Consider the following 23,408-nt stretch of genomic DNA (forward strand, 5'->3'; position numbering starts at 1 on the left):
GCCTGCTTAAAGTCTTTTTGTATTTTTTCGATTGCAGTGAGGCAAATACTATATTGTAATTAAACTTACTGACAGAGTTTACGACGATGTTTTGACCTATGAAATTGACACCGACAAATATATACTTTTATACCTATCTACAATGTCCACAGATTCTCCAAAATACTCTTATGAATAACGTGTTAACATACTTCCCTTCATTCGAAAACCTTTCAAGAATGCGTCAGACATAACAAATATACGTAATTTCTCAACAAAACATAGAGGAAATAAACCCGAGAAACTGCGGTGCAATCACAATAAATTCCCCTTCGTCGCTCTTGACCAAATGACTTTCAACTGTTTGATTACACGCACATCTTCGGAAACGACCGACAACAAACAGACCTCGAAAAAATGAGGGTCTCCGTAGGCTATCAGTTGGAATGATTTATCGGTAAATACTTAATAATAGCCAACGCTTTCCTAGCCTGTGAACGTATAAATTATATTTAATAACTCTAGATTTCCCTTTTCCTCGGTATTCATATTCTGTTCGTGAAGGTGCACGCTAAGTAGGTTAAGTTACACACGCACAAGACCTACATTCAGACAGTCGCGCAAGAGCCCTGTCTCTTGTCAGTTCAGTTAAAACGCTGTGGAGATTGTTGGAAGCTAAACATGGAGTCTGTGAATACCTTCATCAACAATATGCGGTAAGCAACTATTTCTGTAAACAGCATTACTATGTGACATGTGAATAGATTTGTGTTACTTGCCTCATACTGGCTAGGTAGTGGTCGAGCACCCACATACCAATACGCTTCCCAATATATAGTGTACTTAGCTGTTAAAGTCTATCTGATTTCAAAGTTCTATTTGCATTCCGATATGAGCAACATTTACGAAATAATTTCTGCACTGTCAATGAAGAAGAAAGCTTTCTATTTAGTGCCAAGTTTTTGGAACGTATCTGTAACTATTATGGTACCCATAGCATTCGCCAGAGCGAGATTTTACGGTGATTCCATGTGATTTTCTTTGTAGTTGCATACAGTGATGGCTTCAGCTGTAATAGGAAGAGTAAATTTGCTGAGTCTCAGAAGGGCCGCTGCAGCAATAAGTTCGATTTTTAACTTATTTACTCTCCTGTGAAAGCATGAAATGTTATTTTTTTACGGAAAGATTGACACATGTGACGCACTTGTATCGAGTGTAAAAATAACCAGAATGAATAAACAGTAGATCTAAGTATATTATGTAGAAAAAGATAAGGAGAAAAGGCAAGTAATAATCACCGGTGCAAGAACATTGGCACTGCGTTCTCAGGAATAAACAATTTTCTATCGATATGGTATAAGGAGAACAAACAGGTCCTAAAATAATATACTATTTTTAAGTAGGTGTTACCTTACATTAATACAGAAATAAAAAACGGAGGTATCCGATTCGAAGTTAAATAAAAAAAAGTAATCATTAATGTCGTGTCACTCATCGAAATAAATATCGATAGTTATATGTAAAAAAGCTATCCATCGCAGCTAAACCTGCTTTTCAACAGATCGAATTCTTTACTGTGTAACACATATTCTTTGTGATGGTATTTCAAATGAAACGAGATAGCTGTCATATACCGATAGTTATGGCTTTTTATTAATGGTAGATAAATAACAATTACGTGTGGCATAACGTCCATGGAGGGGTAGGAGAGAATAAGAGCTGGCACATACCTCCTCCAGAAATCTGAGTGTAGTGTTTTTATTCTTTACAGAATGCTCACGCATTTCTAGTAATCGTTGTCTAAACTGTATATTTAGCACTCCCGAGTGCGACGGGGAACATTGAGGCTTAGCAAATACTGCATAGCTTGAGCGTGTATGGGGCCAGGCTATCCACAGTAAAATATAGTTTCCTTGACGCGACGGCGGATTCGTCGCTACTCTACTCTACAGTTTTGGCGCAAGTGAACATTGCCAGAGTACTTAAATAAATCCCAATCTTTCCTCGGTCGCTTCCTTCTGCAGTCGTCACCCAGCTGCAGTTTCAAAACGTAGCGCAAAATACGTCACTGTTGCAGTATTCCTGCGCGACATTCATTCTCAAATGTCAATTCCCATGAGGATAACCCCTTCCTCTGCTGCACAGCTTGACCTCGACAGTAATTTACAATTTGTCCATAAAGAAAGAAGATACATCTAGGCTGCTGAGCATATATACAGTCCAACACGGCATGCGACTGTATTAGACTCTGAAAATACAACAGTGCTGTACTGTGAGTGTATTCGTCTGTACTTCATCTATGGACCCTAATATGTCAGCCAAAAAAAAAAAAATATCATTATATCTTCTTGAAGTGAGAAAAAGAAAGTGTGGAATTTCAAGAGCGAAAAGATGTTCTCCTCAGGAGCTGGGCCCATATCAGACTGTTGGGAAGTGTAACGCAGGGCTATATGCAGACTAATTTACGGATTCTGTAGTCATATGGGCATGAATGCGCAATAATATCTCAAACTGGATAGTTCAGTATCGTCTTGGTTCAGTTATAGGCTCTTAAGATCAGATTATATCGGACAATTTGAGGATTATTGTAGATGTTTTCCCACATTTACCTCAAATACTGGCGCTGGCTTACAAGTCGTCCAAATAACCCAAAAAATGCAGCTTTCAAAACACACTTTGTTCAACTTTTATCACGCAGATCGACGTTAGAAAATAAAAGACATGAAAAAATGCAATTAATCAGATCAGACGTCAAATTTCGGAAGCAAAAAATGTTATAGATAGCATCAAGAGTTGAATAACGGTTTTTTAGAGTTCGTTTTCTATTTCTCCACGTTGAGGAATCTGCTTTGCTGGTACACAGTATCCTCAATCGATCTGATTCTTTTTGTATATTTCGATTTTTAATTTTCAGTGTCAGCTTAACATTATTTGAATATAAAAAAAAATACTCAGAACTGGACAGTTGACCTGTCATAAAAACCCAAAAAGAGCTGTACATCTTGGACTGGCGAGTGGAAATGAGGCAATTTTGAGAGAATGACAGTGATATGGACACAAAGGAAAGCTAAACAAAACTCAGAAATGTACACTCTTGTACGTCGTGTTTGTCAGTAGGGACCAAACAAGAATAACAATCTTCTACTTTTGTCATGCGTTAGATCTTTCTCGGCTTATTGCTGCTACATTTGATCCTTTCATCTCTTTGGTGGTCTTCTAAGCGTATTTTACCTTGCGAAATATTTTGCTAAAGTTGTAGTGGTAATCTTGACTCCTCCATTCGCAACAGATGGGATGCCCATCTTTACCGATTTTAATCAAACTTTTCGTTCGTATCAAACATTTTCAGTCCTTCCTAGTATTGATATTTCCTTTATAATCTAACTTTGTGTACCCTGCTATGAGGAATTTCACTTCAATGGCGTATAATCTTATTTCATCTTTTTTTGTATTATCCAAGGTTCACCCCCACAGAGCAATGTTGACACCGACATGACTCAAAATTTAAGACAAGTTTCTGTTCTTATCTTATTTTGGAGAGATCTTCGAATGGAGCCGTTTAGGTACCCTAATGGTACTTCTCTGTTTCGTCTTTTTGATATTGGTTTCATTTGTTTGTTAGTATCGTCTCAAAAAATTTAAATTAATCTACTTGCTCTGTGATCTTGTTTTCTATTACTGTTTATTGCGTTACTTTTTTCTGAAGATTTTCTAACTTTAGTTCCTGACTCGTTGGTAGGAAAGAAGGTTAAAGTTTAATGTCCAGTCGATGAAGACGTGTCATTAGACACGGAGCACAAGATTGGTTTGGGGAAGGATGGGAAGAAAATCGATCATATCTTTTCAAAGAAACTATTCCGACATTCGCTTTGAGCTGTTAAGTGAAATCGTGGAAACTGATGCCCTAAATGCTAGTCTTGTATCTTACCGCTGCACCATCTCACTCGGTAAACTTGTTAAATACGCTGGATTTAATTGCATGAGGATGCAATTTCAGATCATTAATGGACTGAAACAGGGGAAGGGAATACAATAGAGGACGAATTGGTAGCGTTTAATGATGATTATTGAAGGCAATGGAGGATCAAATAAATAACGAGACAAGGCCTATTAGAAATCCTTAGTAACGTAGGAGATGCTGAACTTAATTGACGAAAGAAGAAAATACAACAAAGAAGCAGAATACAGCCGTCTATAATCAGGAACGGCAAGAGAACAAATGCGTGCATAACTAGGAGACTTATAGATGCCACGTGTAGGAAAATTATAGAAATCCTTGCGGAATAAAGAAGTGCCTGTGCCTATATGAATATCAAGAGATCAGATGGCAAGCCAGCACTAAGCAAGATTGGATTATACACTAAAATTGCTACACCACGAAGATGACGTGCTACAGACGCGAAATTTAACTGACAGGAAGAAGATGCTGTGATATGCAAATGATTAGCTTTTCAGAGCATTCACACAAGGTTGGCGCCGGTAGCGACACCTACAACGTGCTGACATGAGGAAAGTTTCCAACCGATTTCTCATACACAAACAGCACTTGACCGGCGTTGCCTGGTGAAACGTTGTGCAAGGAGAAGAAATGCGTACCATCACGTTTCCGACTTTTATAAAGGTCGGATTGTAACCTATCGCGATTGCGGTTTATCGTAATGCGACATTGCTGCTCGCGTTGGTCTAGATCCAATGACTGTTAGCAGAATATGGATTCGGTGGGTTCAGGGGGGTAATACGAAACGCCGTGCTGGATCCCAACGGCCTCGTATCACTAGCAGTCGAGATGACAGGCATCTTATACGCATGGCTGTAACGGAGCAGCCACGTCTCGACCCCTGAGTCAACAGATGGGGACGTTTGCAAGACAACAACCATCTACACGAACAGTTCGACGACGTTTGCATCAGCATGGACTATCAGCTCGGAGGTCATGGCTGCGGTTACCATTGACGCTGCATCACAGACAGGAGCGCCTGCGATGGTGTACTCAACGACGAACCTGGGTGCACGAATGGCAAAACGTCATTTTTCGGTTGAATCCAGGTTCTGTTGACAGCATCACGATGATCGCATCCGTGTTTGGCGACATCGCGGTGAATGCACATTGGAAGCTTTTATTCGTCATCGCCATACTGGCGTCTCACCCGGCTTGATGGTAAGGGGTGCCATTGGTTACACGTCTCGGTCACCTCTTGTTCGCATTGACGGCGCTCTGAACAGTGGACGTTACATTTCAGATGTGTTACGACCCGTGGTTCTACCCTTCATTCGATCCCTGTGAACCCTACATTTCAACAGGATAATGCACGACGGCATGTTGCAGGTCCTGTACGGGCTTTTCTGGATACAGAAAATGTTCACCTGTTGCCCTGGCCAACACATTCTCCAGATCTCTCACCAATTGAAAACGTCTGGTCAATGGTGGTCGAGCAACTGGCTCGTCACAATCGCCAGTCACTACTCTTGATGAACTGTGTAGTGTTAAAGCTGCACAAGCAGCTGTACCTGTACATGCCATCCAAGCTCTGTTTGACTCAATGGCTCAAATGGCTCTGAGCACTATGGGACTCAACTGCTGAGGTCATTAGTCCCCTAGAACTTAGAACTAGTTAAACCTAACTATCCTAAGGACATCACAAACATCCATGCTCGAGGCAGGATTCGAACCTGCGACCGTAGCGGTCTTGCGGTTCCAGACTGCAGCGCCTTTAAGCGCACGGCCACTTCGGCCGGCTGTTTGACTCAATGCCCAGGCGTATCAAGGCTGTTATTACGGCCAGTGGTGGTTGTTCTGGGCACTGATTTCTCAGGATCTATGCACCCAAATTGCGTGAAAATATTATCACGTGTCAGTTCTAGTATAATATATTTGTCCAATGAATACCCGTTTATCATCTGCATTTCTTCTTGGTGTAGCAATTTTAATGGTTAGTAGTGTATATCCGAATGGGTCGGAAATCGGTGGCAGTGATGTACGTGTACATACAAGCAAATAGTCGCAATTTCAGAAAAATTGGATGATTTATTCAAGCGAAAGAGCTTCATAAATTGAGCAAGTCGTAACACTTTGGTCCACCTCTGGCCCTTATGCAAGCAGCTATTCGGCCTGACATTGATTGACAGAGTCGTTGGATGTCCATCTGAGGGGTATCGTTCCAAATTCTGTTCAACTGGCCCATTAGATCGTCAAAATCTCGAGCTGAATGGAGGGCCCTACCCATAATGCGCCAAACGTTCTCAATTGGGGAGGCATCTGGCGACCTTCGTGGCCAAAGTAGGGTTTCGCAAGCATGAAGACAAACAGTAGAAACTCTCGGTGTGCGGGCAGCCATTATCTTGCTAAAATGTGACCCCAGGATAGCTTGCATGAAGGGCAACAAACGGGATGTAGGCTATTGTTGATGTACGGCAGTGCTGCATGGGCATCGCAGATGACGATCAAAGGGGTCCTGCTACGAAAAGAAATAGCACTCTAGACCATCACTCCTGGTTGGCTGTATGGCGAGCGGCAGTGAGGTTGGTATCCCATCGCTGCCCGGGCCGCCTCCAGGAACCTTGGGGCTATCGTGGGAGCACATGGCACAGCATACACTGCCGTCCATGGTGACCGCACACCCTACTAAGAGGCATGTCCCGCCTTTTGTAACGTCCAGGCAGCGTTGCCAACCCCAGAAGATAAAATTATGGCATTTTGTATTTAAAACTACCGTTTTTTATCCAAAATTATCGTATATTGATAATCTTAAAAAAACAAAAACAATAACGCTGATAATATGACGTACACAATATTTGTTTTCAATCGCGAATGGCAAAGTCTTCTCATTTTTTAAAATTTTTATCCATAAAACCTCCTAATTACGATCCAAAACGTCTCTAATCGCGATGCTAAGTACTAAAAATACGTTCAGAACCAGATAAACTCGGAAGTGTCCAAAGCATCACAGATTTTATGCAAGGAAAATTCGCTAACCCCGATCGAAAAGTAGCACTGTGTACGTAATATAATTAAAAATAATAATATAATTAAACTCACCCTAATAAGCATCGTTGTCGAACTCCACATCGGCGAAATCGGCGTCACTATCCCGCTGAGATTCCTTCTTCTTAGCATAAATGTTCGACGTGTTCATTGATGCAATCATTGCACTGGTTGGTTCGAACTGTACACAATTCTTCACACGCTGGGAAGTGAGCATTACTGCGCCGACTGTACCCGAATGTAACTTATTTCTCAATGGTGTCTTCACTAGATTCATTTTTGAAAAGACCCGCTCACAATCAGCACTGGAATGTGGTAAAACTAATATATCTAGCACAAAGATTCCTATTTGGAGGAACTCTTGGTTATCATGAAGGTCCCTAGCGTTCTTTATGAACATCCAAAATTCGTCCACTTCTTTAGACCGTAGATTTTCGGGAAATTCTACATGTGGCAATTCTCTCGACTGATCATCAATCATTTGCATAAGTCTTTTGTCTTTTGGAGAAATCCTCTGAACCGACTTTATAAGTGGAACAAGCGTTGACGGCCTTGCAGCACTTTTTGACAATGCTATTTCTGGTGTTAACCAACTCAACATTTTTAGAACAGAATTGTTGAAATCATACCGCTTTTTTATCTCACAACAAGATACTATAAGAAACTGTTGCACTCTGTAGTAGAAATCAGTCACTTTAGATTTTTGTGAGATGTTTTCAGATTGGCTCATGAAATCCATCACACCTACACCTAAAACATCTGCGTATAAGGCACGAGTTGGGCTGGGTTTGCTGGATCTATGTCTGTCAAATCGGTTTTATTGATATAATCAGGAGACATTAGCAGAGAAGGATTTCTTTGTACGTTTTGCACATTCTATCATGCAAAGAGCAAATTACTAATTTCTCGCTTTGAAAATATTGATTCAGAGACACAAATTTCGGTAGAATCCACTCAAGAAATATAAAAAATACACGTACGAAGTTGTCCCTGAATGCCTTTGCTAACTGTTCAGCTGCATACAGTCTTTCTTCTTCCCACTTGCAAGTGAAAAATAATTGCAATGCATTCCATTGTTCTAGAATACGTGAAACAACAGTTAACAAAGATAACCATCTTGTTTGAGACGGATGCAGTATCTTGTGAGGTTCGACATTACAAAACTGTTGGAATTCCACAAACTGGGCTATTCTTTTTGAACTATGCTTAAAGAATGAATATGTATCCCTTGCTGTGTCTTCACATAGTCTTGGTAATTGTTTGCAAGCCTCACTTGCACATAGGTGCAATGAGTGACATATACATTTCTGTATAAAAATACCAGGAAAATCTCTAATTATTCGACTAGCAACAAAAATTATCTTTCCCCATCATTGTGTTGCACCCATCCTAAGCAAATCTTACTAAATTTTCAGGAGGAATATTATGTACTGACAAGGCTTTACGTACGAGATCGTACAAACGATTAGCAGTGGCACCTTCATGAGCGGCCTCTGCAGTTTTCTCGTCAAACAGCTGTAACAACTGCCAAAATTTAGTATGTATTTTGGAGCTATCTTCATCAAAATACCGCACACAAATACACAAATTTTTCGTAGCGGAAATGTCGATAGATTCATCAATTATGAAACTGAACTTTTGTCTCCGTAAAACTTCATTCAGTTCATCCAAATGACATTTACCTATGACATTCTTTATCACCCCTGTGGCTTTTGTTCTAGCCAACTGCAAGTTCTCAACTATTTTAGAATCGGGAAAGGCACTTTTAATTACATCTGTTAAGTGATTGGCTGTATTAATAGAGATGTTATGTTCTGCCAAAAATCCACATAGCAATATTTCAGCCCTCTTGCCCTGCTTATCAGATGTATCAGACAATTTTGATTGTGATGAAAAGTTAAGTTTCTTTTGTAGAGGCCCGACACATTTTACGGCACTTAAGTGTTTTTTCCCATTAGCGTGATTTTTCACTACAGTCAACTCAGCACTGAATTCACCTCTACAAACTTTACACCGAGCTTTCTACGTATCATCACTAACAGGTTGTAGCCAATCCTTGAAAGATAAATCAGTCAACCATTCCTTTCCGAACTTTTGTTTCAAACGTTTTAATTTCAACTCACCATGCAGCCTCAATAACTTCTGTGGGGTCCGCGGAGAATCTACATCACTGTTGTCACTTTCCATTATTTATATTTGAATACACTACTACAATATTTACTTAAAGAACACCATACTTTGATTTCCCTTAAGAACAAAAAATTAATATTCTCTTAAGAGCACAAAGACCAGTGCATTCAAGTCCCAATTTCACCAGCAACTGATGACGATGGCCTAGCCCTAATAGCCCATATTGTTGTGAAACAATATTTGTTAGGCGGTAAGGGTATTCCCCGGAAGCGAATATACAGTGTTAAGAGTCGTTGGACTGTTGCGGGGAGTGAACGAGTCATGAATTTCTGACAATGAATTTTTAACCTCAAAAGTGCCTTTTCTAAATAAATAGTTTTTATCATTAGCAAAAGAAGCAACATGACCGACACTGCACTTTGTCTGCTACTGAGAAAAGACGTCTGCACTCTTCAGCATCACCAGCTATGTAAATAAGCAAGTCTCCACCAGAAGACGATGGTGTGGACCATCGAAACGTGTAGTGGCAAATTAAACAAGTGACTGACGCAGAAATTGCTGTATTTGCATTTACCAACAGTCACAGCCCTCATGATACCGCCACGAGTTTGTCAAACAAGTGCTCAGACGTACCTACAAAGTTTGTCAAATTTAACCTCATCTCTGAGGCAACTGTCACACTGTGCGTATCATGTCGCAGAGTATTTTCCACTAGAGGGAATGCCTACCACTGTAGATAATGAATTTCTTTCTTTGACTTTAGCACTGTAGATAAATTAGAAAAATAAAATACACTGGTCCAGGGAAGGGCTGAAATTGAGAGCTACATATATGCATGAAAATCTGGTGAAGGAAACATTACACTCAGAACATGATAATTACATCAACTTTCTCCGAATGGACATTCAAACTTTTGATAACATTTTAGAATTATTTCGCATTCACATTGAAAAAGAAGACACATTTATATGAAAACCTATTTTCTTCTACTTGGTCGTCATATGAAATTTCATTATAATATCAGAAGATGATGTCTCATGCTCCGAGGAGCGCAGGGAACGATGCGGGAGACCCGCAACGCCGACTAGGTAAGGTCCTAGCGGAGGTGATTTGCCATTGCCGTAATGGGGATGAATGATGATGAAGACAACACAACAACACCGAGTCATCTCGAGGCAGGAAAAATCCCTGACCCCACTTGGAACCGAACCCGGGACCCCACGCGCGTGAAGCGAGAACGCTACCGCAAGACCACGAGCTGCGGACTTATAATATGACAAAGTGTGGACTATATACTGAGGTAAAAAAAGTCATGGGATACCTCCTAACCTCGTGTCGGACCTCCTTTTGCCCAGTGTAGTGCAGCAACTCAAAGTGGCATGGAGTTCATCAGTCGTTGCAAGCCACCTTAAAGAAATATTGAAACATGCTGTCTGTGTCGCCGTCCGTAATTGCGGAAGTATTCTCGATACACAATTTCGTGTACGAACTGACCTCTCTAAATGTTTGATGAGTGGCCAACTGAAATGGTAGTATGGCATCGATGGCCGTGAGGCCCCATCCGGGGAAGTTCAGCCGCCGGGTGTAAGTTTATTTCAGGTGACGCCACATTGGGCGACTTGCGCGTCGTTGATGATGAGCTGATTATGACAATACTACACCCAGTCCACAAGCGGAGAAAATTTCCAATCCGGCCGGAAATCGAACCCAGGCCCTCTGTGTGGTATGCAACCACGTTAGCACTCAGCATCACTTTACCACTCTGCTAATCAGGTGGACAGGAGCCAAATGAATGGCTGCAAATAGTCAACAAGTAGCCGAACAACCATTTCCAGTCAGTGATCGGTTCAGTTGGACTATAGGACCCAGTCCATCCCATGTAAAGATAGACCACACTGTTATGAAGGCACCATCACCTCGCACACTGCCTTGTTGACAACTTGGGTCCATGGCTTTGTGGGATCTGCGCCATATTCGAACCTTGCCATCAGCTCTTACCAGCTGAAATTGGGACTCATCTGACCAGGCCACGGTATCCAGTCGTCTAGGGTCTAACCGATATGGTCACGAGCCCAGGAGATGCGCTGCAGGCGATGTGCTGTTAGCAAAGGCACTCGAGTCGGTCGTCTGGTGCCATAGCCCATTAACGCCACATTTCAACGCATTGTCCTAATGGACACATTTGTCGTACGCCCCACATTGATTTCTCCGGTTATTTCACGGAATGTTGCTTGTCTATTAGCGCTGATACGTTTACACAAACGCCACTGCTTTCGATCGATAAGTGAAGGGCGTCGGCCACTGCGTTCTCAGTGGTGAGAGCTAATGCCTGAAGTATCGTATACTCGACACACTCTCGAACTTTGGATCTCGGAGTATTGAATACCTTAACAATTTCCGAGATGGATTGTCCCATGCGTCTAGGTCCAACAGTCATTCCGCGTTCAAAGTGTGTTGATTTCCGTCGTGCGGCCATAATCACGTCGAAAACCTTTTCACATGAATCACCTGAGTACAGATGACAGGTCTGCTAAAGCACTGCCCTTTTATATCTTGTGTACACGATTCTACCGTCATCTCTATATGTGCATGTCGCTATCCCATGGCTTTCGTCACCTCCGTGTACATCTCTCGTACGTTGTACATAAGGTATTCATTTCCTTCTTAACGTCTTCCTGTGTAATTTATGGCTGGGAAATACGCAACACCTTTTCTGTTTTGGTGACTGCCAGTGCTGTTTTGTTTTTAGCCTTGACTCTAGTTTTCACAATTGTGGAAACTCACGATACAGAGAGATAAATTGCAATAAAAACTTTTACTCGCTGGACATGCGGTCCTCTGTTATGCTAGTCCCGCCTGGATATCTGCCCCCCCCCCCCCCCTCAAATTCTATAAGTCCCTCCAGATCTTTGAGTGTCATGCACTCTGCCTTGCCTTCCGTATACGCTCCTGTCCCCCATGCGGACCCTCTATGACCTCATTCCTTTCCCCCATCTGCTCCTGTTCCTTGAACATATCCGCATACTCTACACCTCCCGCCGCCTTGATCCCCCTCACCCCCTGGTTGTTCCTCTCCTCTCTCATCCCACGCCCTGCCACATTTTCACTGTTGTGTCCCCCATACCCTCCATCTCTACACCCTTCATCTCCTTTCCCAAGGTGGCTTCCATCAACTCCCCCTCCTGGATGATGCCCTCTCCCCCTCCATTTATCCCTCCTATCAACTCTGATCCTCACCCCCCCTCCTTTCCTCTGTCCTTTTCCTGGCCTCCCTCTCCCCCCTTTCCATCCTCTTTTTTCCCCACCTACCCTCTCTCTGCCCCTCTTCTCTCCCCCAAATCCTTTTGCATTTCCCTCCTCTGCCTTTTTCCATTCCCTCTTGCATCTGCCCTGCTCCTCCCCCCCCCCCTTATGAGTCCTCTACCTCCTTCGGTTCCCCCCCCTTTCGTTTTTCCTCCCCTCCCTCCTTGTTTTCCCCCTCATCTGTCCAGGTCCCCCCCCCCCCCATCGGCCCTTGGCTTTGGTGTGTCTTCTTTGTGCCGACATTTTAGTGCAGTGTTAACAGTGAGTGTTCGGTGTTGTGTGTCTTTTCCGAAGTGTTGCGAACGGACATCATACTGTCGCTGGGTGTGATTTTTATATCTCTTGCGAACAGAAACCAGTCTGTCGCCATGTTTTTTTAATTGTCTGTCTACTATGTTACCTGTCTGCTTCCTGTGTATTTTATTTGCATTACCAACCCTTTGTTTTATGTTTTAACTTTCCACAATTTTCCGAAGTTTTACAATTTAAGTCACTGTTTTATAGCCTGCTTTTATTATTTCTTATCTTCTTCTTACGTTTTAAAAAGTCTGTAGGCTGCAGAGCAGCTGCTGCCAGCCCGCCCCCTTAGGGAGGAATCGAAATTCAATAAAGGGGGAAAAAAGGACATGCGAAGCGAAACATGAACACAAACAACGACCACCATTTTGTCAAATCAGCCGCCAGTCAAAATTTCTCTTAAACACAGTCTATGTTTGATAATCACTTCAAACAACTTGCGCATTTCAAATATTTGACAAAACTATTGAAGTTCCTACATCTACATCTACATTGTTATTCTGAAATTCGCAGTTAAATACCTGGCAGAGGGTTCCTCGATCCACCTTCCAAGCTATTTCTCTACCGCTCCAGTCTCGAAAAGAGCGAGGGAAAAACGAGCACTTAAATCTTTCCGTGTGAGCTCTGATTTCTCTTGTTTAGTTATGATGATCATTTCTCCCTATGTAGGCGGGCGCCAACGAAATATTTTCGCATTCGGCAGAGAAAGCTGGTGATTGAAATTTCATGAGAAGGTCCTGCCGCAACGAAAAACGCCTTTGTTTTAATGAATGCCACCCCTATTCGCATATCATACCTGTGCAACGCACTCCCCTGTTTGGCGGTAATACAAAACGAGCTGCCTTTCTCTGAACTTTTCCAATGTCCTCCGTCAATCCTCTGATGCGAATCCCACACCGCACAGCAATACACCAGAAGAGGACGTACAAGCGTAGTGTAAGCAGTCTCTTTTGTAAACCTGTTACATTTTCCAAGTGTTCTGCCAATAAATCGCAGTCTATGGTTTACCTTCCCCACGATATTATCTATGTGATCGTTTCAATTTAAGTTTTTCGTAATTGTAATCAAGAAGTATTTAGTCAGATTTACAGCCTTTAAATTTGTGTGAGTTGTTGTGTAATCGAGATTTAGCGGTTTCTTTTTGGTACTCATGTAGACGACTTCATACTTCTCATTATTTAGCGTGAACTGCCAGTTTTCATACCATACAGATATCTTCTTTAAATAATTCTGCAATTGGTTTTGATCATCTGATGAGTTTACAAGACGGTAAGGGATAGCATCATCTGCAAACAATCTAAGAGGGCTGTTCAAACTGTCGCCTAAATCGTGTATGTAGATCAGGAACAGCAGAAGGCCTATAACATTTCCTTGGGCAACGCCACATGTTACTTCTGTGTTACTCGATTACTTTCCGCCAGTTATCACAAACTGTGACCTTTCTGACAGGAAACCACAGATCCAATCGCACAATTGAGACGATATTCCGTAGGCACATAATTTAATTAGAAGTCGCTTGTGAGGAACGGTCTCAAAAGCCTTCTGGAAATCTAAAGATATGGAATCAATTTGACATATCCTGTCGATAGCACTCATTACTCCAAGAGAATAAAGAGATAGTTGTGTTTCACAATAACGACATTTTCTGAATCCGTGTTGGTTATTTGTCAATAAATCGTTAGTTCAAGGAATCCTGTTGTATGTTGTCACCGTCGAGCCAGACTTAACCATGAGCTAGTCTGTATCACAATAGATCATTAAAAATGAAAGTTTCTCTTGTTTTCTCTGCGCGATTCATTAGTGGTGTACTGCGGGGTGTTTAGGCGAGTTGCTGTTTGCATTTTATGCAAAATATTTTGACGACAGATCCAGTTGTCATCTTCGTGTGCCGCGAGTTCTGTTGCTATGTGTAGTAGCAGCTACAAACCATCATGTCAGTGTTCGACAGTTAGTTACTTAGTTTCATGTTCCATGGATCATTTTGCACGTTAAATTGTAGTGATATGGAATGAGTCGTTTTCAATTCAATCGCAAATTAATTTGTATGTATGGCTATATGCTGAACAATTCTAAGGTTTTTTTTTAAAAAAGATATACAGATGTGAGTTAGTAATTCCTGCTCACCACTTTTTACATATTACAATGATATAATTCTTCTACGGAACAGGAGTTGTCAGGTAGAAACTTTCTCACATTGTTTTCAAATTTTACTTTGCTGTCTGTCAGACTTTTTATATCACTGTGTTAAGTTCTCCAAAATTTTTGTGGCAGCATTGTGCACCCCTCTTTATGCTAAAGACAACCTTAATGTTGTGCAATGATAGTCATTTTCCTTCTGGTGTTGTAACTATGTACATCATTGTTCCTTCTGATCTCTAGTGGATTATTTGCAACAAACTTCATGAGGGAATAATTATACAGTGAAGCAGTAGTCAGAATGCCCAACTCCTTAAACAGATGTCTACAAGATGATCGCGGGTGAGCTTCATATATTATACTTACTGCATGTTTTTCGAGCTATGAAGACATTCTTTCTTAAAGTTGAGTTACCCCAGAATATTATTCCATATTACATTACTGAACAAAAATATGCAAAATATAGATTTGCATTGATTCTAAGTGCAAATGTGGCTGAACTATGTTGTTTTAGGAGTTCCAAAATGTGCTTTTTCTACTTAAAGTTCTCATGGATCTAGACTCCTAAGAATTTTGAAGTTTCCACCACGTTTATTATTTCCTCGCTATATGTTACAGTCGTCATTTGCGTAGTCCTCTAGATGTGCAGAATTGAATATGTTGTGTCTTTTTAAAATTGAACACGAGACCATTTGCAGAAAACCAGTCAATGATACTTTTAAGAACTTTGTTTACCATTTCTAAATGTGTGCTTGGATTGGTAACAATGCCAGTGTAATCTGAAATAGAAGTAATTCTGCATGTTTTATATTAGACGGAAGATCGTTTACATATATGAGGAACAATAGCGTATATTATGCTAAAAATCGCTTACATATATGAGGAAGAATAGTGGACCTAAGACTGACCCTTCGGGAATCCCATACGTGATTTCTCCCCAGTCAGAATTACGTCTCTGGACTATAATGGTTGAATTACTAGGTACAGATTTCTACATTCTTTTCGTTAGATATGATATTATGCATTTGGTTAACATGAATCCCAAAACACTTCAATTCACCTTGTAGAATACTGTGATTCACGCAATCAAATCCTGTAAATAGATCGCAGAAAACGCCAAATGATGCTATTTTATTATCTAATGCCTGTACACTCAGTAGAGCAACTCTACTGAAATCCAAACTGTGATTTGCTGAGGATGTTATTGTAACTCATGTGAAATACTATGCTAGAATACGTAACCTTTTCAAAGATCAGCAGTGATGCAATCGACCATTACAACGTAAAGACTGGTAACACAGTTTGTGATATCGCTGCACGCGTCAAAAGAAGAATCGTTGTGCCAAGGTCTCCACTGAATAGTATGCTAAGAGTGATACAGCAGGAGTGTCAGAGAGAAGGGGTGGGAAATTTCAGTCAGGACGGGCGGCCCATGGTCTAATCATAAGTCCAGCATTTTAGCATTGTGACTTGGCCTGTTGGCTGCCTAGCGAGCAGTTCCGGAGGAAGATCTGCGCTCTCGCCTCACTCAAGGACTTTCTCTTGTGCTCGTTGACTTTTTCCTCTCCGCAGTAGCCGTCGCTTTCGACGTACGCTCGCCACGTCCCTGCGGCGTTCCGCTGCGTCAGCAAGAGTAGCATCAGTTACAGAGGTTAAACGCTAATACGCAAACGTGTAGACCATTCTTTGGCTTAAACATTTTTGGAGGGTGACTATCAACAGCCGTCAAGTAATGAATAAAATGCATGTTTGACCATCGGCTGCTTTTATTTTAAACCCAAATATCAACCGGTTTCAGTCATGGACCATCTTCACGGGTAAGGATTAAAATGGTTTAAGCCACCACATTACTGGTTTAAGCCACCACATTACATTTGTCATTACTTAAATAATACGTGGAGCATGTCATGAACATCAATATACGATACATGACTTTTGGCATCAAACATACAATGTATGCGCTCGCAATGCAGTGTGGTTAGCCAATCTCGAGCATTTTACTCGCAAAAGTACATGGACACTAAGATATCACCCATATGCAGCGCGAGTCTAGTTTGGCATGGTCACTGTTTTCGAAATCAGTAGAGGTCTCCGTAGAGATTATTGCGTTCCAAATACATCCTTACGACTGTATTTGTTCCCTGCAGCAGATAAATGTCAGTGACACTAGGCTTTAATATCACCTGTACATACCACTTGTTGTTTTAGCAGTGACTTTCTTTGGGCGATATTGCTGGCCTGTGTGGCCGAGCGGTTCTAGGCGCTACAGTCTGGAGCCGCGCGACCGCTACAGTCGCAGGTTCGAATCCTGCCTTGTGATGTCCTTAGGTTGTTGTTGTTGTGGTCTTCAGTCCTGAGACTGGTTTGATGCAGCTCTCCATGCTACTCTATCCTGTGCAAGCTTCTTCATCTATCCTGTGCAAGCTTCTTCATCTCCCAGTAACTACTGCAACCTACATCCTTCTGAATCTGCTTAGTGTATTCATCTCTTGGTATCCCTCTATGATTTTTACCCTCCCCGCTGCCCTCCAATACTAAATTTGTGATCCCTTGATGCCTCAGAACATGTCCTACCAACCGATCCCTTCTTCTAGTCAAGTTTTGCCGCAAATTTCTCTTCTCCTCAATCCTATTCAATACCTCCTCATTAGTTATGTGATCTACCCATGTAATCTTCAGCATTCTTCTGTAGCACCACATTTCAAAAGATTCTATTCTCTTCTTGTCCAAACTATTTATCGTCCATGTTTCACTTCCATACATGGCTACACTCCATACAAATACTTTCAGAAACCACTTCCTGACACTTAAATCTATACTCGATGTTAAATTTCTCTTCTTCAGAAACGCTTTCCTTGCCATTGCCAGTCTACATTTTATATCCTCTCTACTCCGAACATCATCAGTTATTTTGCTCCCCAAATGGCAAAACTCCTTTACTACTTTAAGTGTCTCATTTCCTAATCTAATTCCCTCAGCATCACCCGACTTAATTCGACCACATTACATTATCCTCGTTTTGCTTTTGTTGATGTTCATCTTATATCCTCCTTTCAAGACACTGTCCATTCCGTTCAACTGCTCTTCCAAGTCCTTTGCTGTCTCTGACAGAATTACAATGTCATCGGCGAACCTCAAACTTTTTATTTCGTCTCCATGGATTTTAAAACCTACTTCGAATTTTTCTTTTGTTTCCTTCACTGATTGCTCAATATACAGATTGAATAACATCGGGGAGAGGCTACAACCCTGTCTCACTCCCTTCCCAACCACTGCTTCCCTTTCATGTCCCTCGACTCTTATAACTGCCATCTGGTTTCTGTACAAATTGTAAATAGCCTTTCGCTCCCTGTATTTTACCCCTGCTACCTTCAGAATTTGAAAGAGAGTATTCCAGTCAACATTGTCAAAAGCTTTCTCTAAGCCTACAAATGCTAGAAACGTAGGTTTGCCTTTCCTTAATCTAGCGTCTAAGATAAGTCGTAGGGTCAGTATTGCCTCACGTGTTCCAATGTTTCTACGGAATCCAAACTGATCTTCCCCGAGGTCGGCTTCTACTAGTTTTTCCATTCGTCTGTAAAGAATTCGCGTTGGTATTTTGCGGCTGTGACTTATTAAACTGATAGTTCGGTAATTTTCACATCTGTCAACACCTGCTTTCTTTGGGATTGGTATTATTATATTCTTCTTGAAGTCTGAGGGTATTTCGCCTGTCTCATATATCTTGCTCACCAGATGGCAGAGTTTTGTCAGGACTGGCTCTCCCAAGGCTCTCAGTACTAATGGAATGTTGTCTACTCCCGGGGCCTTGTTTCGACGTCCTTAGGTTAGTTTGGTGTAAATAGTTCTAAGTTCTATGGGACTGATGACCTCGGAAGTTAAGTCCCATAGTGCTCAGAGTCATTTGAACCATTTGGGCGATATTATTTAACGAGAGGAATTTGGGACGAATTGTTCCCAACAGTGAATGCCGTAATACTTATTTCTTGAGTTTAGCTGTTTTGCAATATAACTGGTACTAGCTGAGTACCCAGCGTTGCCTGGGTTTGAGTTTGTTCCAGTCCTCTATTAGTCGATCTACTCCTTCGCCCACCCCCTCTCTGTCCGTCTCATCCTTCACCCCCTTTCAGTTCCTCTCCTCCTCCCTCCTCTCTCTGTCCATTTCCTCCTCCGCCTCTCTCTATTGATCTCCTCGTCTTTTATTTCCTCCTCTCCCCTCTCTATTTCCATCTACCTCTCCTCCATTTCTCTGTCCATTTCCTGCTGCCCTCTCTGCATCTCTCTTCCTCCCCCTCTCTCTCCATCTCCTCCTCTTTCCTTTCTCTGTCCAGTTCCCTCTCTTTACCGATTTCCACTTCCCCCTATCTTTGTTCATCCCCTCCTTACCCCTCGCTGTCTGTCCATCTCCTCCTCCCTTCTTCTCTTTCCACGTTATCACGCTCACTCTAATAGGACGCTGGTGGCTCTTAATCCTACAGAATATCTTTCCAGATCGTAACTAGGAGGAGGAGGAGTTTAGTGTTTAACGTCCCGTCGACAACTAGGTCATTAGAGACGAATCTCAGGCTCGGATTAGGGAAGGATGGAGAAGGAAGTCGGCCGTGTCCTTTCAAAGGAACCGTTCCGGCAGATGCCATAAACGGTTTAGGAAAATCACGGAAAACCTAAATCAGGATGACCGGACGCGGGTTTGAACCGTCGGCCTCCCGAATGCGAGTCCAGTGTGCTACCCACTGCGCTACCTCGCTCGGTAGAGATCGTAACTAGAGTCCCCACATGAACCATGGACCTCGTCGTCGGTTGGGTGGCTTGCTTGCCTCAGCGATACAGGTACAACCACAATGAAGGTGTATCTACTGAGAGGCCAGACAAACGTGTGGTTCCTGAAGAAGGGCAGCAGCCTTTTCAATAGTTGTAGGGACAACAGTCTGGATGATTGACTGATCTGGCCTTGTAACATCAACCCAAACGGCTCTGCTGTGATCGTACTGCAAACGGCGGAAAGCAAGGGGAAACTAAAGCCGTAATCTTTACCGAAGGCATACAGCTCTGCTGCATGGTTATACAGTCATGGCATCCTTCTGTGTAAAGTATTCCGGATGTAAAATAGTCTCCTATTCGGATTTCCGGCCGGGGACTACTCAGGAGGATGTCCTCATCGGGAGAAACAAAACGGGCATTCAGGGGATCGGAGCGTAGAATGTTAGATCCCTTAGTGGGGAACGTAGGTTAGAATTGGAGGAATTAGTGAAATTCGAAGGCAGGAGGAACAGGAAATCTGATCAGGTGAATACAGGGCTATAAATACAAAATAAATATGGGTAATGCAGGAGTATGTTTAATAATGAATAAGACCATAGGAATACGGATAAACTACTATGAACAGCATAGTGAACGCATTATTGTAGCCAAGGTAGATACGAAGTCCACCCCACCACAATAGTGCAAGTTATATCCCAACTAGGTGCGCGGATGATGAAAAGATTGGAGAAATGTATGATGAGATAAGAGAAATTATTCAGATAGTTAAGGGAGCCGAAAATTTAATATGATGGGGAAATGGAATTCGATAGTAGGAAAAGGGAGAGAAGAAAAATAGTAGGTGAATACGGACTGGGGGAACGGAATGAAAGAGGTAGCTGGCTGGTAGAGGTTTGCACAGGGCATCGCTAACAAATGGTTTAAGAATCATAAAAGAAGGTTGTATACGTGGAAGAGACATGGAGACACGGGAGGTTTCAGATTGATTATACAATGGTTACACAAAGAGTAGGGACCAGATTTTAAATTGTAAGACGTTTCCAGGGGCAGGTAAATTTGTTGGTTACCAACTGTAGATTAAAACTGAAGAAATTGGAAAAAGGTGGGAACTTAAGGAGATGGGACCTAGATAATTTGAAAGAACCAGAGTTTTCTGAGATTTTCAGATGGAACATTAGGCAACGGTTGAATACAACAGAGGAAGGAAATACAGCATAAGACGAATGGGTAGCTTTAACAGATGAAACAGTGAAGGCAGCAGAGTATCATATAGATAAAAAGACAAGGCCTAGTAGAAATCCTTGGATAACACAAGAGATAATGAATTTAATTGATGAAAGAAGAAAATATAAAAATGCAACAAGTGAAGCAGGCGAATGGGAATACAAACGTTTAAAAAATCAAATTGACAGGAAGTGCAAAATGCTTAAGCAGGAATGGCTAGAGCACAGATGTAAGAATTTAGGAGCATATTTCACTAGGGAAAAAGTATGAAAAGCAGGTACCACCTACAATGACGCCGTTGGAGAAAAGAGAGGCACCTGAATGACTATCACTAGCTCAGATGGAAAAACCAGTCCTATGCAAAGAAGTTAAAGTTGAAAGGTGGAGTGAACAAAACAGAAGGATGTAATAATTCCAGATCAAAACAAAGCAGTGGATGACAGGTGTGAGGATTTGTGCCCTCTAAGTAAGTTTAATTTATAATAGACAGACACTTCAGAGTAGCCCAATTTTGCCTATACCTGCTATGTAATAGTAACTTACCTACATTTATACTCGAAGTAACTCGTTAATGATGGCACTGGTAAGTCAATTAAATATAGACTCTCATAGTATCTGGCTCTCCTAAAGCTGTCAGTAGTTCTGACGGAATATCGTCTATTTCCGGGGCTTTGTGTCGATTTACATCTTTCAGAGCTCTGTCAAATTCTTCTCCCGTATCATATCTCTCATCTTATCTTCATCTACATCGGCTTCCCTTTCTATAATAGGGACATTCCCTCTTTTATAGTGTTGGTTACAATTTCCTCTCATAAAAAAAACTCCAAGGAAGGGTACTACGGAACTACTATGTGATGTGGACACCTATGGAGCGGTCTGGTGATGTCACCTGCAGTCCGTTATAATCTGATTCGTTGACGGAATGCAGCCGAAACCGCAGTGTTTTCTGAGCATCTCGCACGTGTGTTCCTCTGCTGGAACTGAAGGCCGTGTTAACTGATTCTACAAATTTGTTGTTGCCGGAGACCTTCCGTCCACTGAGTAAACATACACAAGTGATGAGTATAAAGGTCGCGTGGACTTACTAACGTCAGAAGGCTTTCTCTTGTCTCCCAGTTCTCACCTCCCAGGTAGTCAAACAAAACAGGGTCATTTCATTCTAAAAATTAGATATCCAACTTAACGTTGATCTCCACTCCCACAATATCACAGTACAGATCGTAAAAGCATTTTGTAAGTACTATTATACATCTATTATCAATAAACGGCTAAAACGATCGCGTCGTCACCCGGTTCTAGCTTGCTGGTTGCCGGTTTAACGGTTTCTCGGGGGCAAAAAAGTTTGATTTTCAGTATTTCGTATAATTATTGACCAAATTTAAAAATTTAAAATGCTGTCAGAATCTTCTCATGGAGAGGTATAATCTTACGTTAAATGTTTAACACAAGGAGTAAAATGTTAAAGTTAGAATCTGTCAATATGAAACCCGGAAAGTATTTATTTGAATGCGGGGATAGAGTGTCGATCGTACCGTGTCTTAAAAATTAAAAACAACCCTGATACAAAAAAGTAAAAAAAAATATTGCTCCTTTAAGTTTAATACAAGTATTAATATTTTGATCCAACGACCTCGTGTTGGGGGACCGCTAAGTAAATAAAAACAGAATACATCTAGAAATGAGAGAGTATGAAATTTAAATACAAGTAAGCTACCTAGGGAACGCAGGTAAATATCAAAACAACAATATCTAATCGTTGAGTCTAAGTCTTAATTAATTTACTGCAGAAAATTCACAGTATAGACAGAAACGTCAACGTGTTTGCCCCCACGCATCTGCTCATTCGGCTCGCCCGCGGTTTAAGCAAGTGAACTGTCATCAAACCACTGCAGGACATAAATGTTCAAATGTGCGTGAAATCTTATGGGACTTAACTGCTAAGGTCATCAGTCCCTAAACTTACACACTACTTAACCTAAATTATCCTACGGACAAACACACACACCCATGCCCGAGGGAGGACTCGAACCTCCGCCGGGACCAGCCGCACAGTCCATGACTGCAGCGCCTAAGACCGCACGGCTAACCCCGCGCGGCTGCAGGACATAGGCCTCGTTAGATAGATTAAAGCAGAAAACTAAGTTCGTACCTAATTATGTAAAAATATTATTGAAATAAATAGGTAACTCTATTGTTTAACAATGTTAGGCAAGTACGCTTGTCTAGAAAGGATAGCTGCTGTTAACATCTTTTTCTTTTATTTGCTTTGTAGGCCCCAGACGCGACTACGCTTGGATAAAGATATTACTACTTATATTAAACTTAAAGGGGCCATACATATTTTTTTTTATTCTTTGGAGATTTCTTGTCTTTTTTTAGTTTTTAATTTAAGTGTTATTTATTGGTGATTTCTCGCTCTTTCCTAGATATAATTGTCTGTAGGTGTTAGCTGGGAATGACTGAAAATTCCGTTTCCTTCGCAATCGCTAAATATTTTAGACCTGTCCGCTCGTCATGCTGTTTGCGGTAAACTATACCTTTTCCTTCGGTTCGGTGATGGTTTCAGCAGCCTACGAGAGATATTTGTAAATTAACT

The 23,408-nt window shown here is 41.6% G+C and overlaps 1 protein-coding gene across 1 annotated transcript in view; it reads left to right on the top strand.

The window, feature by feature from the left end:
• The first annotated feature begins 548 nt into the window (after positions 1-548).
• Positions 549-23,408, top strand: part of LOC126416057 (ATP-binding cassette subfamily G member 4-like) — a 320,965-nt gene continuing 298,105 nt past the window's right edge. The window contains exon 1 of the mRNA XM_050083531.1: positions 549-695. Within this exon, the coding sequence (XP_049939488.1) occupies positions 661-695 (35 nt within the window). The 5' untranslated portion in view covers positions 549-660. The remainder of the gene's footprint in view (positions 696-23,408) is intronic.

Source organism: Schistocerca serialis, chromosome 8 (assembly GCF_023864345.2).
Source record: "Schistocerca serialis cubense isolate TAMUIC-IGC-003099 chromosome 8, iqSchSeri2.2, whole genome shotgun sequence".
Taxonomy (NCBI): Eukaryota; Metazoa; Arthropoda; class Insecta; order Orthoptera; family Acrididae; genus Schistocerca; species Schistocerca serialis.